General features: G+C 45.7%; 2 protein-coding genes across 2 annotated transcripts in view; one reads left to right on the plus strand and one right to left on the minus strand.

The window, feature by feature from the left end:
* The window catches only part of LOC134396274 (zinc finger protein 420-like), a 647,156-nt gene that overhangs the window by 204,401 nt on the left and 429,785 nt on the right, over positions 1-12,970 (plus strand). The window lies entirely within an intron of this gene.
* Positions 10,966-12,970, minus strand: part of LOC134396998 (zinc finger protein 501-like) — an 84,791-nt gene continuing 82,786 nt past the window's right edge. Inside the window, exons 5-6 of the mRNA XM_063123611.1 lie at positions 11,216-11,848; positions 10,966-11,140 (exon numbers count right to left, since the gene is read on the minus strand). Of these exons, the coding sequence (XP_062979681.1) occupies positions 10,966-11,140; positions 11,216-11,848 (808 nt within the window). The remainder of the gene's footprint in view (positions 11,141-11,215; positions 11,849-12,970) is intronic.

Raw genomic sequence — 12,970 nt, forward strand, 5'->3', positions numbered from 1 at the left:
CCTAGACGAGGCCTTAGCGCGCATTCTGTCCCGGCTTCCCTGCTGTGCGTCCAGATGACGCACAGGGGAATCCGCAGACAGGCCGCGCTGAGGCCTGGTCTTACCCGCCATAAGCGAAGTCGCTTATGGCGCGCCTTTTCCCCAGCTCCGGCCTCAGGCCGGAGCTGGGGAAAGTGTGGAGAGTTCCGCGGCTTTTCGCGGCTCCTCGCTTACTCGCGAGGAGCCGCGAAAAGCCACGGACCTGGCACGATGCGCTGTGCCCATCGTGCCAGGAGGTGGGTGATCCGGGGGGGGGGAAGATGGCAGAGGGCGACGAAGGAGACAGCGAGGTGATGGCAGAGGGCGACGAAGGAGATGTTGGGGGGGCGGAGGGCGACGAAGGAGATGGGGGGGGGGCGGAGGGCGACGAAGGAGATGGTGGGGGGGGCGGAGGGCGACGAAGGAGATGGTGGGGGGGGGCGGAGGGCGACGAAGGAGATGGTGGGGGGGGCGGAGGGCGACGAAGGAGATGGTGGGGGGGGCGGAGGGCGACGAAGGAGATGGTGGGGGGGGCGGAGGGCGACGAAGGAGATGGTGGGGGGGGGCGGAGGGCGACGAAGGAGACGGCGAGGGGGGCGGATGGGGGGGATTAAATTAAAAAAAAACCCTTACCTTCTCCGGCGGCTTCGGGCCCCACATGGCCCCTTTAAAAAAAAAAAAACATGGCCGACGCTGCAGGGCTTCCGTCGTCCCTGCGGGTCGGCCGTCTAGGAGGCTGGGCGGCGCGCGTTAAACTTAGCACGCCGTCGCCCCGCCTCCCTGCCGGCTTATCCCGGCAGGTCTAGCAAGGCCCAGTATCTCTGGCCGTGTCACTGGTGGGCGTCCCAGGCTTGGCTGTAGCCGACAGCATGCAGTTAAATAAAGTAGCCTGTGCCCTGGCAAAAAGTCTGAACTACACATCACAAGCCAATGCAGCTCTAAGTGCAGACATACAACGGATAAGAGCTGCAACCCTGCAAAATCGAGCAGCCATCAATTATTTGTTGCTAAGACACAACCATGGGTGTGAAGAATTCGAAGGGATGTGTTGTTTTAATTTGTCTGACAATTCACAGTTGATAGAGTCAAAGGTGCGGAAATTACACGATATTGTGTCACACATTACACAAGATCAAGGACTTGATTTCTCATGGCTCACCTCTTGGCTTCCTAATTTCTCATGGTTAAAGCAACTTTTTGTCTTCCTTATAGCTTTTATATGTATCTTTCTTATGATCTGTTGTGGAGTACAATGTGTGCCTATCTGTTGTAGTGTCTTTAAAAATATGATGCCAGCCTCATCTAACTGTGTATTGCTTGCAATACCAGCTACCCAGGACCCAATTCAGAAGAACAAAGAAGACGCGAAGAAATTCCTAGAGATGCAAAATATGGTCAAGGGATATAAGTCTGTTTTGTAAAAAAAACATATATACCTTGAAGGGGGGATTTGATGTGTGTAAAAGGGAATTTCATTCTGTGAGATTAGTCTATGCTCCAGGTGAAAGGTTAAGAACTGCCCCCAGCATTCCTTCATGGCGGATTCTAGGTGCATCTTAGACAAAGGAAAAACTTTCAGCCAATCAGTGTCGAATGTAAGCTGTGATGTATGAATTGTATGCACCTTACCTTGTATTGGCAATGTAACCTAGTTTGTTAACAGAGCACGGACCAGTAAAGTCCATTAAAGATAAGAGCACTGACCAATTATGTTACTAACAAGTGATGTAACCAGAGCCTATATATTCCAGAGGATCCCTTTGTTCGGGGAGCTCTTAATTTGCATTTCCCGCTGGAGCTCCAATGTTGCAACATTTACTAATAAACTTTAACTTGCATTCTCCAACCCGGTGTGTTTATTGGCAAAGTATACACTGAGGGAGCGGCCTGTCCAGCCCTCAGGTTTGAGGGCTAACAGTAATAATAAATTTAAAAAATTAAAATCTGTGTAGATCCAACTGTGTAGACGGGGCAAATCAACGTTGCCATGTAACATTTTACAGCATTTCCCCATTCATTCATTGTTATTCATTACGGTCACAGACCAGCAAAATCAACACCAAAACATACAAAGGAGAGATAAAAAGTGACATAAAAACAAAATACAGCTTGGTGAGTTGCTTCTCTCAGAAGCATTGCAACGTTATTTTTCTAATTTGCATTGAGGTCATGAGAAACTTAGAGACCCTTTCAGTAATATGGGAGGACACATCCCTTAAACAGCATTTGTCTTGTTGCGCGCAGGTCAGGAAGGCCTTGCAGGCTGCATTTCCCCCGAAACGGGCCTCTCTAGCACACGCGTTGCTGCTCTGGCTACCTTCTAAGTCATCCAGAAGGAGGACAGAGCAGCGGACGACGCGTGTGCTAGAGAGGCCCGTTTGGGAGGAAATGCAGCCTGCAAGGTGATCGGTTGTCATATCATTGTCTTGTATAAGGAAGTCAATCCTGATGAGCGGATTGCTAACTGGACAGCTTTAGATTTGCTTCGGTGGGTGTACAAGAGGAAGCTGCTAGAGAGTTTGACAAACTTTGACAAACTTTGTTGTGACATTAAGAATCTTTCTAACTATCATGTTTCAACTGCCAGTTGTGAAAGACGTTTCTCAAAACTTAAATTAATCAAAACGTATCAGAGATCTACAATGACCCAAAAAAGACGGAGTAACCTAGCAATACTGTCAATTGAGAGAGATTTCAATGTAGATTTCAATACTGTTATTGAAAAAGTTGCACATATTAAAACCAGGCGATTTTAAATAAATGTAAGTATTGGTATACTAGTATTAAATTAATTTTACTTTAAATAGATCAGTATTTTCATAGAATCATAGAATTGCAGAGTTGGAAGGGGCCTACAAGGCCATCAAGTCCAACCCCCTGCTCAATGCAGGAATCCACCCTAAAGCATCCCTGACAGATGGTTGTCCAGCTGCCTCTTGAAGGCCTCTAGTGTGGGAGAGCCCACAACCTCCCTCTGTTACTGGTTCCATTGTCGTACTGCTCTAATAGTCAGGAAGATGAGTGGCCATTAGCCAACACATCAAATGAACAAGCCGCTAGATAAGAAGCAAACCAGTTATAGGCAGAGTCTATAACCAGGCTTGTGTGAATTACCTATAAGGAATGTTACACTTAATCTGAGGCCCAACAGATAATTTGTACGGACAGTAAGGCCACCATGTTTAGACAGGAAAAAACTCCTACACCACCCAGCAATCCCCAGTCAGCCATTCTGGGAGTTGCATAGAATTTTACCCAAAATGTGATTTAAAAAATAAACACAGAGACACAGAGACAAATGCCAAAAAAATGTTTATAGCATAACAAGATACATTACGAGAGCATAGGACACTTATAGCGGCAACAAGCAAAACACATTTCACAAACTTTCAGAAACTTCTTTCTCATCTTTCCTTTGAAAAATCAAAACCTCTGAACCAAGAGAATTTTCTGACCTTTACCAAAAGAGAGGAAATTTCAAGATGAAGTGGTGATGCAATTTAAGGCTTATTCTTCACTCAGAACATTTCTAGGGCTTTTTGGACTTGTGAATTCTTTTGATGTGAATTCAAGCGTAGCCTGCAACTGAATTGCTTTCCTCATTCAGTTCTACAGCTTCTCCCGTGTGTGGATTCCTTTATGTCTTTTGAGGTGTGAGCTGTGACTAAAGCTCTTTCCACACTCTAAGCATTTATAGGGTTTCTCTCCCGTGTGGATTCTTTGATGTGATTTAAGGTGTGTGTTGCGAATAAAGCCCTTTCCACACACCGAGCATTGATATGGCCTCTTGCCTGCATGAACTCTTTGATGAATCATAAACGCCCGTTTGCGTCTGAATTGCTTTCCACACTGAAAACTCTGGTGGGGTTTCTCTCCTGTGTGGATGCTTTGATGAGCATAAAGGGAGGGCTTCCGACTGAAGCTCTTTCCACACTCTGAGCATGTATATGGCTTGTCCTCACTATGGACTTTAAGATGAGAAGCAAGGCCTATGCTCTGGCTAAAGCACTTTCCACACTCTGAGCATTTATAGGGCTTCTCCCCTGTGTGGACTCTTTGATGTAAGGTAAGATGTATCCTCTGCCTGAACCAGTTTCCACACTCCAAGCATCGAAATGGCTTCTCCCCGGTGTGGATTTTTTTATGACCTTTCAGGTGTCCGTTGTCCCTGAAGCTCTTTCCACACTCTAAGCACGTATAGGGCTTCTCCCAGGTGTGGATCCTGTGGTGAGCAATAAGGCCAGTGCTGTGCCTGAAGGTCTTTCCACACTCTGCGCATCGACATGGCTTCTCACCCGTGTGGATTCTTTGGTGAAATGTAAGACCCACTTTCCTAGTGAAACCCCTTCCACACTCTGAGCACTGATATGGTCTCTCTCCAGTGTGTATTCTTTGATGTACTCGAAGTGCTGTGCTTCGGGTGAAGCTTTTCCCACATCTCTTGCATTGATGCAACTTCTCCCCGGTGTGGGTCTTTTGATGTATTGTCAAGCTTCTGCTCTGCTTGAAATGCTTCCCACATTGTCGTCATTGCTATGTTTTGTCCCTATCTTGCAGACTTTGGAGTGTGGTAAAGTTTGATTTCCTAACTAAGATTTTTGCCTCTGGAAGGGACTTTTCCCTTTGATTTCTTTTGGGACCTTCCTTGGGGACTTGGGGTCTTCCTCTTTCAGGCCTGCTGGATGTCTCCTTCCACAGCTGTTTTGCCTCCGTTTTCTTTCACTGTTCCTCGCAATCTTCCTCATTCTTCTTCCCATTGCCTGAAGGAAGAGAGAGACAGAGTGAGAGAGAGAGAGAGAGAGGGAAATCCTGGCTAGGAAAACTCACAGCATCGTATACCTGACCAGGATTCCCCATCCCAAGAAGCAGCTACCTGTTGATCTCTCTTCTTCCGAGTCCTCCACAAATGGGTCTTCCCCCTCCTCCAGCTGGAAAATGAGGTCAGGTTTGGGAACCAGAAGTCTTCCTTTGGAAGAAGGAAAGAGACACGTCACCCTGGGCATTTCAGATTCAAACGAACCTCCGGGGATACGAAGACAGCCTGTTTGAATCTTCCTATCCCAACCCCAAGAAAATAAATGGACATTTAATTCCTATATACGGCATGCAACAGGGTGGAGGAGGAGAGGAGTTACTACGCTGAACTGGAAGCAACTCTCCCCTGCCAGGATTTGTCCACCACTTCACCAGCATGCGATGAACCGGCACTGGCAAGGCAGCCATGGAGGGAAAAACCCAGTAGCAAACTTCTCAAAGTTTGCTCTTATAGCATCACAGTTCCTCCAAAGGAGAGCCAGAAGACATCAGGTGAACAAATTGCCAGTGTTTCAAGGAAGTGTGATGTAGTAGTAATGGGGGTCTTCAATTACCCTGATATCTGTTGGAAGACCATTACTGCCAAAAGCAGCCCTTTCAAGAAATTCCTGACAAGAAATTCCACTATACCTCATTTGGCATTCGATACGGCATTGTGAGTTGAGGGGGGAGCAGAAGGAGAAAGAAAGTTATGCCACACACACACACAAAAAGGTTCTCATCAGGGAGCAAGATGACTTCTCAGAGAAGTTCTTAATTGGGTAAGGGTGCAAGATTGGGAAAAAAGTGCTACAACCCCCAAGCTACACTGAATACAGAATTTCAAACAATGGCCCCATTCAGAAGACACCTTAAACCACAGCTTTAACCATGGTGAATAAAGCAAAAGGCCTTATTCACTGTGGGTAAAGCCGTGGTTTAAGGTGTCTTCTGTATAATATTAGGATCTAAATCAGAGTCCCATTTACTTACAAAAGTATGCCTTGAGCATGCAGCAGTCCAAATCATAGAATAGCAGAGTTGGAAGGGTCCTATAAGGCCATCGAGTCCAACCCCCTGCTCAATGCAGGAATCCACCCTAACGCATCCCTGACAGAGGGTTGTCCAGCTGCCTCTTGAAGGCCTCAATAGAATAGATTCAATAGGGCTTTCTCCGCTGTGGCATCCCGGCTGTGGAACGAGCTCCCCAGAGAGGTCCGCCTGGCGCCTACACTGTACTGCTTTCGTCGCCAGCTGAAGACCTTTTTATTCTCTCAGTATTTTAACACTTAATTTTAACTTAAATTTAAATTTTACTGTTTTAACTCTGTATTTTAATCTTATATCAATTTTGCTGTGTGGTTTTATCCTGGTTGCGCTTTTTATACTGTATTTCGTAATTGTGCTTTTAACCTGTTGGTTGTTTTATTGTGGTTTTAATTTTTGTGAACCGCCCAGAGAGCTTCAGCTATTGGGTGGTATAAAAATGTAATAAATAAATAAATAAATAAATATAAATAAATAAATAAATCTATTCTCAAGGTCATTTGGACTTGCAAAGTCACTTGGGAGGCAGCGTATTATTATTATTATTATTATTATTATTATTATTATTATTTATTTATTTATTTATATAGCGCCATCAGTGTACATGGTGCTGTACAGAGTAAAACAATAAAATAGCAAGACCCTGCCGCATAGGCTTACGTTCTAATAGAATCATAATAAAACAGTAAGAAGGGGAAGAGAATGCACCAATCAGGCACAGGGTAGAGTAAAACTAACAGTATAAAAGTCAGATCAAAATCAAGTTCTAAAAGCTTTAAGAAAAAATTAAAGTTTTTAGCTGAGCTTTAAAAACTGCAATTGAACTTGTAGTTCGCAAATGTTCTGGAAGAGCGTTCCAGGCGTAAGGGGCAGCGGAAGAAAATGGACGAAGCTGAGCAAGGGAAGGAGAGACCCTTTGGACGGGTAAGAAACATGGCGTCAGAGGAGCGAAGAGCACGAGTGGGACAATAGTGAGAGATGAGATAAGAAAGATAGGAAGGAGCTAGACGGTGACAAACTTTGGAAGTCAACAGGAGAAGCTTATATTGGATTCTGAGGTGAATTGGAAGCCAATGAAGGGATTTCAGAAGTGGAGTAACGTGGTCTGAGCGGCGAGCCAGGAAGATGATCTTAGCAGCAGAGAGGTGAATAGAAACCAACGGACTGATGTGAGAAGAAGGAAGGCCGGTCAGAAGAAGGTTACAATAGCCCAGCTGGGAAATAACCAGTGGCATAGCATGGGGCCGGGGGCCTCAGGGGTGGTTGCCCTGGGCGCAAAATTCTTAGGGGTGCAAAAAATTCAAAAAGAACGAAAGAAAGGAAGTAGTAATAATAAATTTAAAAAATTAAAATCTGTGTAGATCCAACTGTGTAGACGGGACAAATCAACGTTGCCATGTAACATTTTACAGCATTTTCCCATTCATTCATTGTTATTTATTACGGTCACAGACCAGCAAAATCAACACCAAAACATACAAAGGAGAGATAAAAAGTGACATGAAAACAAAATACAGCTTGGTGAGTTGCTTCTCTCAGTAGCATTGCAATGTTATTTTTCTAATTTGCATTGAGGTTATGAGAAACCTAGAGACCCTTTCAGTAATATGGGAGGACACATCCCTTAAACAGCATTTGTCTTGTTGCGCGCAGGTCAGGAAGGCCTTGCAGGCTGCATTTCCTCCGAAACGGGCCTCTCTAGCACACGCGTTGCTGCTCTGGCTACCTTCTAAGTCATCCAGAAGGAGGACAGAGCAGCGGACGACGCGTGTGCTAGAGAGGCCCGTTTGGGAGGAAATGCAGCCTGCAAGGTGATCGGTTGTCATATCATTGTCTTGTATAAGGAAGTCAATCCTGATGAGCGGATTGCTAACTGGACAGCTTTAGATTTGCTTCGGTGGGTGTACAAGAGGAAGCTGCGAGAGAGTTTGACAAACTTTGACAAACTTTGTTGTGACATTAAGAATCTTTCTAACTATCACTGTTTCAACTGCCAGTTGTGAAAGACGTTTCTCAAAACTTAAATTAATCAAAACGTATCAGAGATCTACAATGACCCAAGAAAGACGGAGTAACCTAGCAATACTGTCAATTGAGAGAGATTTCAATGTAGATTTCAATACTGTTATTGAAAAAGTTGCACATATTAAAACCAGGTGATTTTAAATAAATGTAAGTATTGGTATACTAGTATTAAATTAATTTTACTTTAAATAGATCAGTATTTTCATAGAATCATAGAATTGCAGAGTTGGAAGGGGCCTACAACGCCATCGAGTCCAACCCCCTGCTCAATGCATGAATCCACCCTAAAGCATCCCTGACAGATGGTTGTCCAGCTGCCTCTTGAAGGCCTCTAGTGTGGGAGAGCCCACAACCTCCCTCTGTTACTGGTTCCATTGTCGTACTGCTCTAACAGTCAGGAAGATGAGCGGCCATTAGCCAACACGTCAATTGAACGAGCCGCTAGATAAGAAGCAAACCAGTTATAGGCAGAGTCTATAACCAGGCTTGTGTGAATTACCTATAAGGAATGTTCCACTTAATCTGAGGCCCAACAGATAATTTGTACGGACAGTAAGGGCACCATGTTTAGACAGGAAAAAACTCCTACACCACCCAGCAATCCCCAGTCAGCCATTCTGGGAGTTGCATAGAACTTTACCCAAAATGTGATTTAAAAAATAAACACAGAGACACACACCTCTTTGTAAACATTTAGTTTATTTCTTCAGAAATGCCAAAAAAATGTTTATAGCATAACAAGATACATTACGAGAGCATAGGACACTTATAGAGGCAACAAGCAAAACACATTTCGGAAACTTTCAGAAACTTCTTTCTCATCTTTCCTTTGAAAAATCAAAACCTCTGAACCATGGGAATTTTCTGACCTTTACCAAAAGAGAGGAAATTTCAAGATGAAGTGGTGATGCAATTTAAGGCTTATTCTTCACTCAGAACATTTCTAGTAGGGGTGTGCACAGACCCCCCGCTCCGCTTCACTTGCAGATCCGCCATTTTCCGGATCGGGCCGCTCCGCTCCGCTCCCGCTCCGCCCACTTCCGCTCCGCTCCGCCCGGAGCTCCGGATCCGGATCCGGAGCTCCGTTTCCCCCCCCCCCATAGGCTTGCATTGAAAGCTAAAAAATTATACAACTTTTTTTCTGTTCAAGTTAGAAACCTCATGTTTGGCACCATGACACCTCATGGGGATATACACACGCATGCCAAGTTTCAAAGCAATCCCATCATCCCCTGATTTTTGGCGAATTTTTGAAAATCGGGCACCCCACACACAACATCCCTGCGAGGTGGGCAGGGGAGGAGGGAGGGAAGGCAGGCAGGCATGCAGCTGGCATTTCTGGGGGCATAAGGAAGTGAGCCAAGGATAAGCCAGTAATGCATAGAAAATGGAATAAATCAATCAATAAACAAAGGAGGGGTGGAATTAAAAGCAGCAGTGTTGCTCAATAAACAACAAGAAGAACTTTTTTTAAAAGGCTATATCTGTCTTTTACCAGCAATAGGGGGACGTGCCCGGGGGAGGGGGAAGTAGCTGCCAGTTCAAGACACTGACAGCCACAGCTCCGAGAAGAAGTAAAACGCTCACTTCGACTCAGAACAGGCATTGCTCCACCACTGAAAAGTGACCATTCACTTCAACTCATGAGAGGCATTGCTCCACCGTTTTACTCTCTTTGGAAGGCTCTATGGCCTTCCAGTGCAAGAGAGAGTGGGGGCACGTCCACGATGAGATGCCCTAGGGGAGCTCATCCCCTTGCACCACATCGATTCAGTTGTTCCCCAAGGTTAGGGTGGGGAGCAGTGCTGTGTTTTTCTATCTCTTATTCTTGGCTTAGTATATGATTTCAGGTTGTGTTTGTGCATTTGGTGGGGCTACTGTGTTAAAAAACACGGGGAAAAGCCCGTTCAGATGAAGAAAGAGAAGTTTCCCAGAATCCCAAGTTACCTGTTTTGCCTATGCCCTCCTCCAACTTTGGGATCATCATGACCGGGAGCTGACTCTGCCCCTCAGCCCTTTGAAAAAGGTATTTTTCCCGCCGATTTTTTAAAAACGTCTAGCCCGCGACCCGTACGATGCAGAAAGTTGAGAGTGGTCTCAAAATGACCCCCATCCACGACTCTCTGTGCACAAGAATTTTCAGAACGATAGCTTAAACCCCCCCCCAGTTATGCCCGATTCTTTCCCTCAATGCAATCCTATGGGCGAAAAGCCGAAACGCAGTTTGAGCCCCGCGGTTGACCCGATTTTCACAAAAATATTGCACGTGAACCACAGCACGCAGAAAGTTGAGAGTGGTCTCAAAATGACCCCCATCCACGACTCTCTGTGCACAAGAATTTTCAGAACGATAGCTTAAACCCCCCCCCCAGTTATCCCCGATTCTTTCCCTCAATGCAATCCTATGGGCGAAAAGCCGAAACGCAGTTTGAGCCCCGCGGTTGACCCGATTTTCACAAAAATATTGCACGTGAACCACAGCACGCAGAAAGTTGAGAGTGGTCTCAAAATGACCCCCATCCACGACTCTCTGTGCACAAGAATTTTCAGAACGATAGCTTAAACCCCCCCCCAGTTATCCCCGATTCTTTCCCTCAATGCAATCCTATGGGCGAAAAGCCGAAACGCAGTTTGAGCCCCGCGGTTGACCCGATTTTTAAAAAAATATTGCACGTGAACCACAGCACGCAGAGAGGTGAGAGTGGTCTCAAAATGACCCCCATCCACGACTCTCTGTGCACAAGAATTTCCAGAATGATAGCTTCAAAAACAACGTAGTTATGCGCGATTATTTGCCGCAATGCAATCCTATGGCGAAATGTTTTCAAGATGGCGACCGGAGCGCTCCGACTGAACTCGGAGCTCCGAAAAATGGTCGCTTCTCTTCGCCTTGCTTCTAGGGGTCCGCGGTCCGCTCCTACTCCGCCTCTGGGTAAGGCGGAGCAGGCCAATCCGCTACTGCTTCTACGCTCCTAATCGGAGCGGAGCACATCCCTAATTTCTAGGGCTTTTTGGACTTGTGAATTCTTTTGATGTGAATTCAAGCGTAGCTTGCAACTGAATTGCTTTCCTCATTCAGTTCTACAGCTTCTCCCGTGTGTGGATTCCTTTATGTCTTTTGAGGTGTGAGCTGTGACTAAAGCTCTTCCCACACTCTAGGCATTTATAGGGTTTCTCTCCCGTGTGGATTCTTTGATGTGATTTAAGGTGTGTGTTGCGAATAAAGCCCTTTCGACACACCGAGCATTGATATGGCCTCTTGCCTGCATGAACTCTTTGATGAATCGTAAACACCCGTTTGCGTCTGAATTGCTTTCCACACTGAAAAAACTGGTGGGGTTTCTCTCCTGTGTGGATGCTTTGATGAGCATAAAGGGAGGGCTTCCGACTGAAGCTCTTTCCACACTCTGAGCATGTATATGGCTTGTCCTCAATGTGGACTTTAAGATGAGAAGCAAGTCCTATGCTCTGGCTAAAGCACTTTCCACACTCTGAGCATTTATAGGGCTTCTCCCCTGTGTGGACTCTTTGATGTAAGGTAAGATGTATCCTCTGCCTGAACCAGTTTCCACACTCCAAGCATCGAAATGGCTTCTCCCCGGTGTGGATTTTTTTATGACCTTTCAGGTGTCCGTTGTCCCTGAAGCTCTTTCCACACTCTGAGCATGTATAGGGCTTCTCCCCGGTGTGGATCCTGTGGTGAGCAATAAGGCCAGTGCTGTACCTGAAGGTCTTTCCACACTCTGCGCATCGACATGGCTTCTCACCCGTGTGGATTCTTTGATGAAATGTAAGACCCACTTTCCTAGTGAAACTCCTTCCACACTCTGAGCATTGATATGGTCTCTCTCCAGTGTGTATTCTTTGATGTACTCGAAGTGCTGTGCTTCGGGTGAAGCTTTTCCCACATCTCTTGCATTGATGCAACTTCTCCCCGGTGTGGGTCTTTTGATGTATTGTCAAGCTTCTGCTCTGCTTGAAATGCTTCCCACATTGTGGTCATTGCTATGTTTTGTCCCTATCTTGCAGACTTTGGAGTGTGTTAAGGTTTGATTTCCTAACTAAGATTTTTGCCTCTAGAAGGGACTTTTCCCTTTGATTTCTTTTGGGACCTTCCTTGGGGACTTCCTCTTTCAGGCCTGCTGGATGTCTCCTTCCACAGCTGTTTTGCCTCCGTTTTCTTTCACTGTTCCTCGCAATCTTTCTCATTCTTCTTCCCATTGCCTGAAGGAAGAGAGAGAGAGAGAGAGAGAGAGAGAGAGAGAGAGAGAGAGAGAGAGAGAGAAATCCCTGCTAGGAAAACTCACAGCATGATATACCTGACCAGGATTCCCCATCCCAAGAAGCAGCTACCTGTTGATCTCTCTTCTTCCGAGTCCTCCACAAATGGGTCTTCCCCCTCCTCCAGATGGAGAATGAGGTCAGGTTTGGGAACCAGAAGTCTTCCTTTGGAAGAAGGAAAGAGACACATCACTCTGGGCATTTCAGATTCAAACAAACCTCCAGGGATTCGAAGACAGCCTATTTGAATCTTCCTATCCCAACCCCAGGAAAATAAATGGACATTTCATTCCTGTATACGGCATGCAACAAGGTGGAGGAGAAGAGAAGTTACTACTCTGAACTGGAAGCAACTCTCCCCTGCCAGGATTTGTCCACCACTTCACCAGCATGCGATGAACCGGCACTTCAATTACCCTGATATCTGTTGGGAGACCATTACTGCCAAAAGCGGCCCTTCCAAGAAATTCCTGACATGTATGGGTGATAACTTTCTCCTACAGAAAGTGGTGGAAGGAACTAGAGGATCGGCAATCCTTGACTTGTTATTGACCATTAGGGATGACTTAGTGGATAAAGTGGCAGTTATGGGAACTCTGGGGGAAAGTGACCACGTCATACTTGAATTCTTGATTATGAAGGAGACAAAAGTCGAGCATAGCCATACACGTACTCTGGATTTTAGGAAAGCTGATTTTAATAAACTCAGAACTATAATAGGTAAGGTCCCGTGGCAAGGGAGCCTAAAAAGAAAAGGAGTGCAGGATGGGTGGGAGTATCTAAAAAATGACATTTTAAAGGCACA

The sequence above is a fragment of the Elgaria multicarinata genome, chromosome 3, assembly GCF_023053635.1.
Source record: "Elgaria multicarinata webbii isolate HBS135686 ecotype San Diego chromosome 3, rElgMul1.1.pri, whole genome shotgun sequence".
NCBI classification, from domain to species: domain Eukaryota; kingdom Metazoa; phylum Chordata; class Lepidosauria; order Squamata; family Anguidae; genus Elgaria; species Elgaria multicarinata.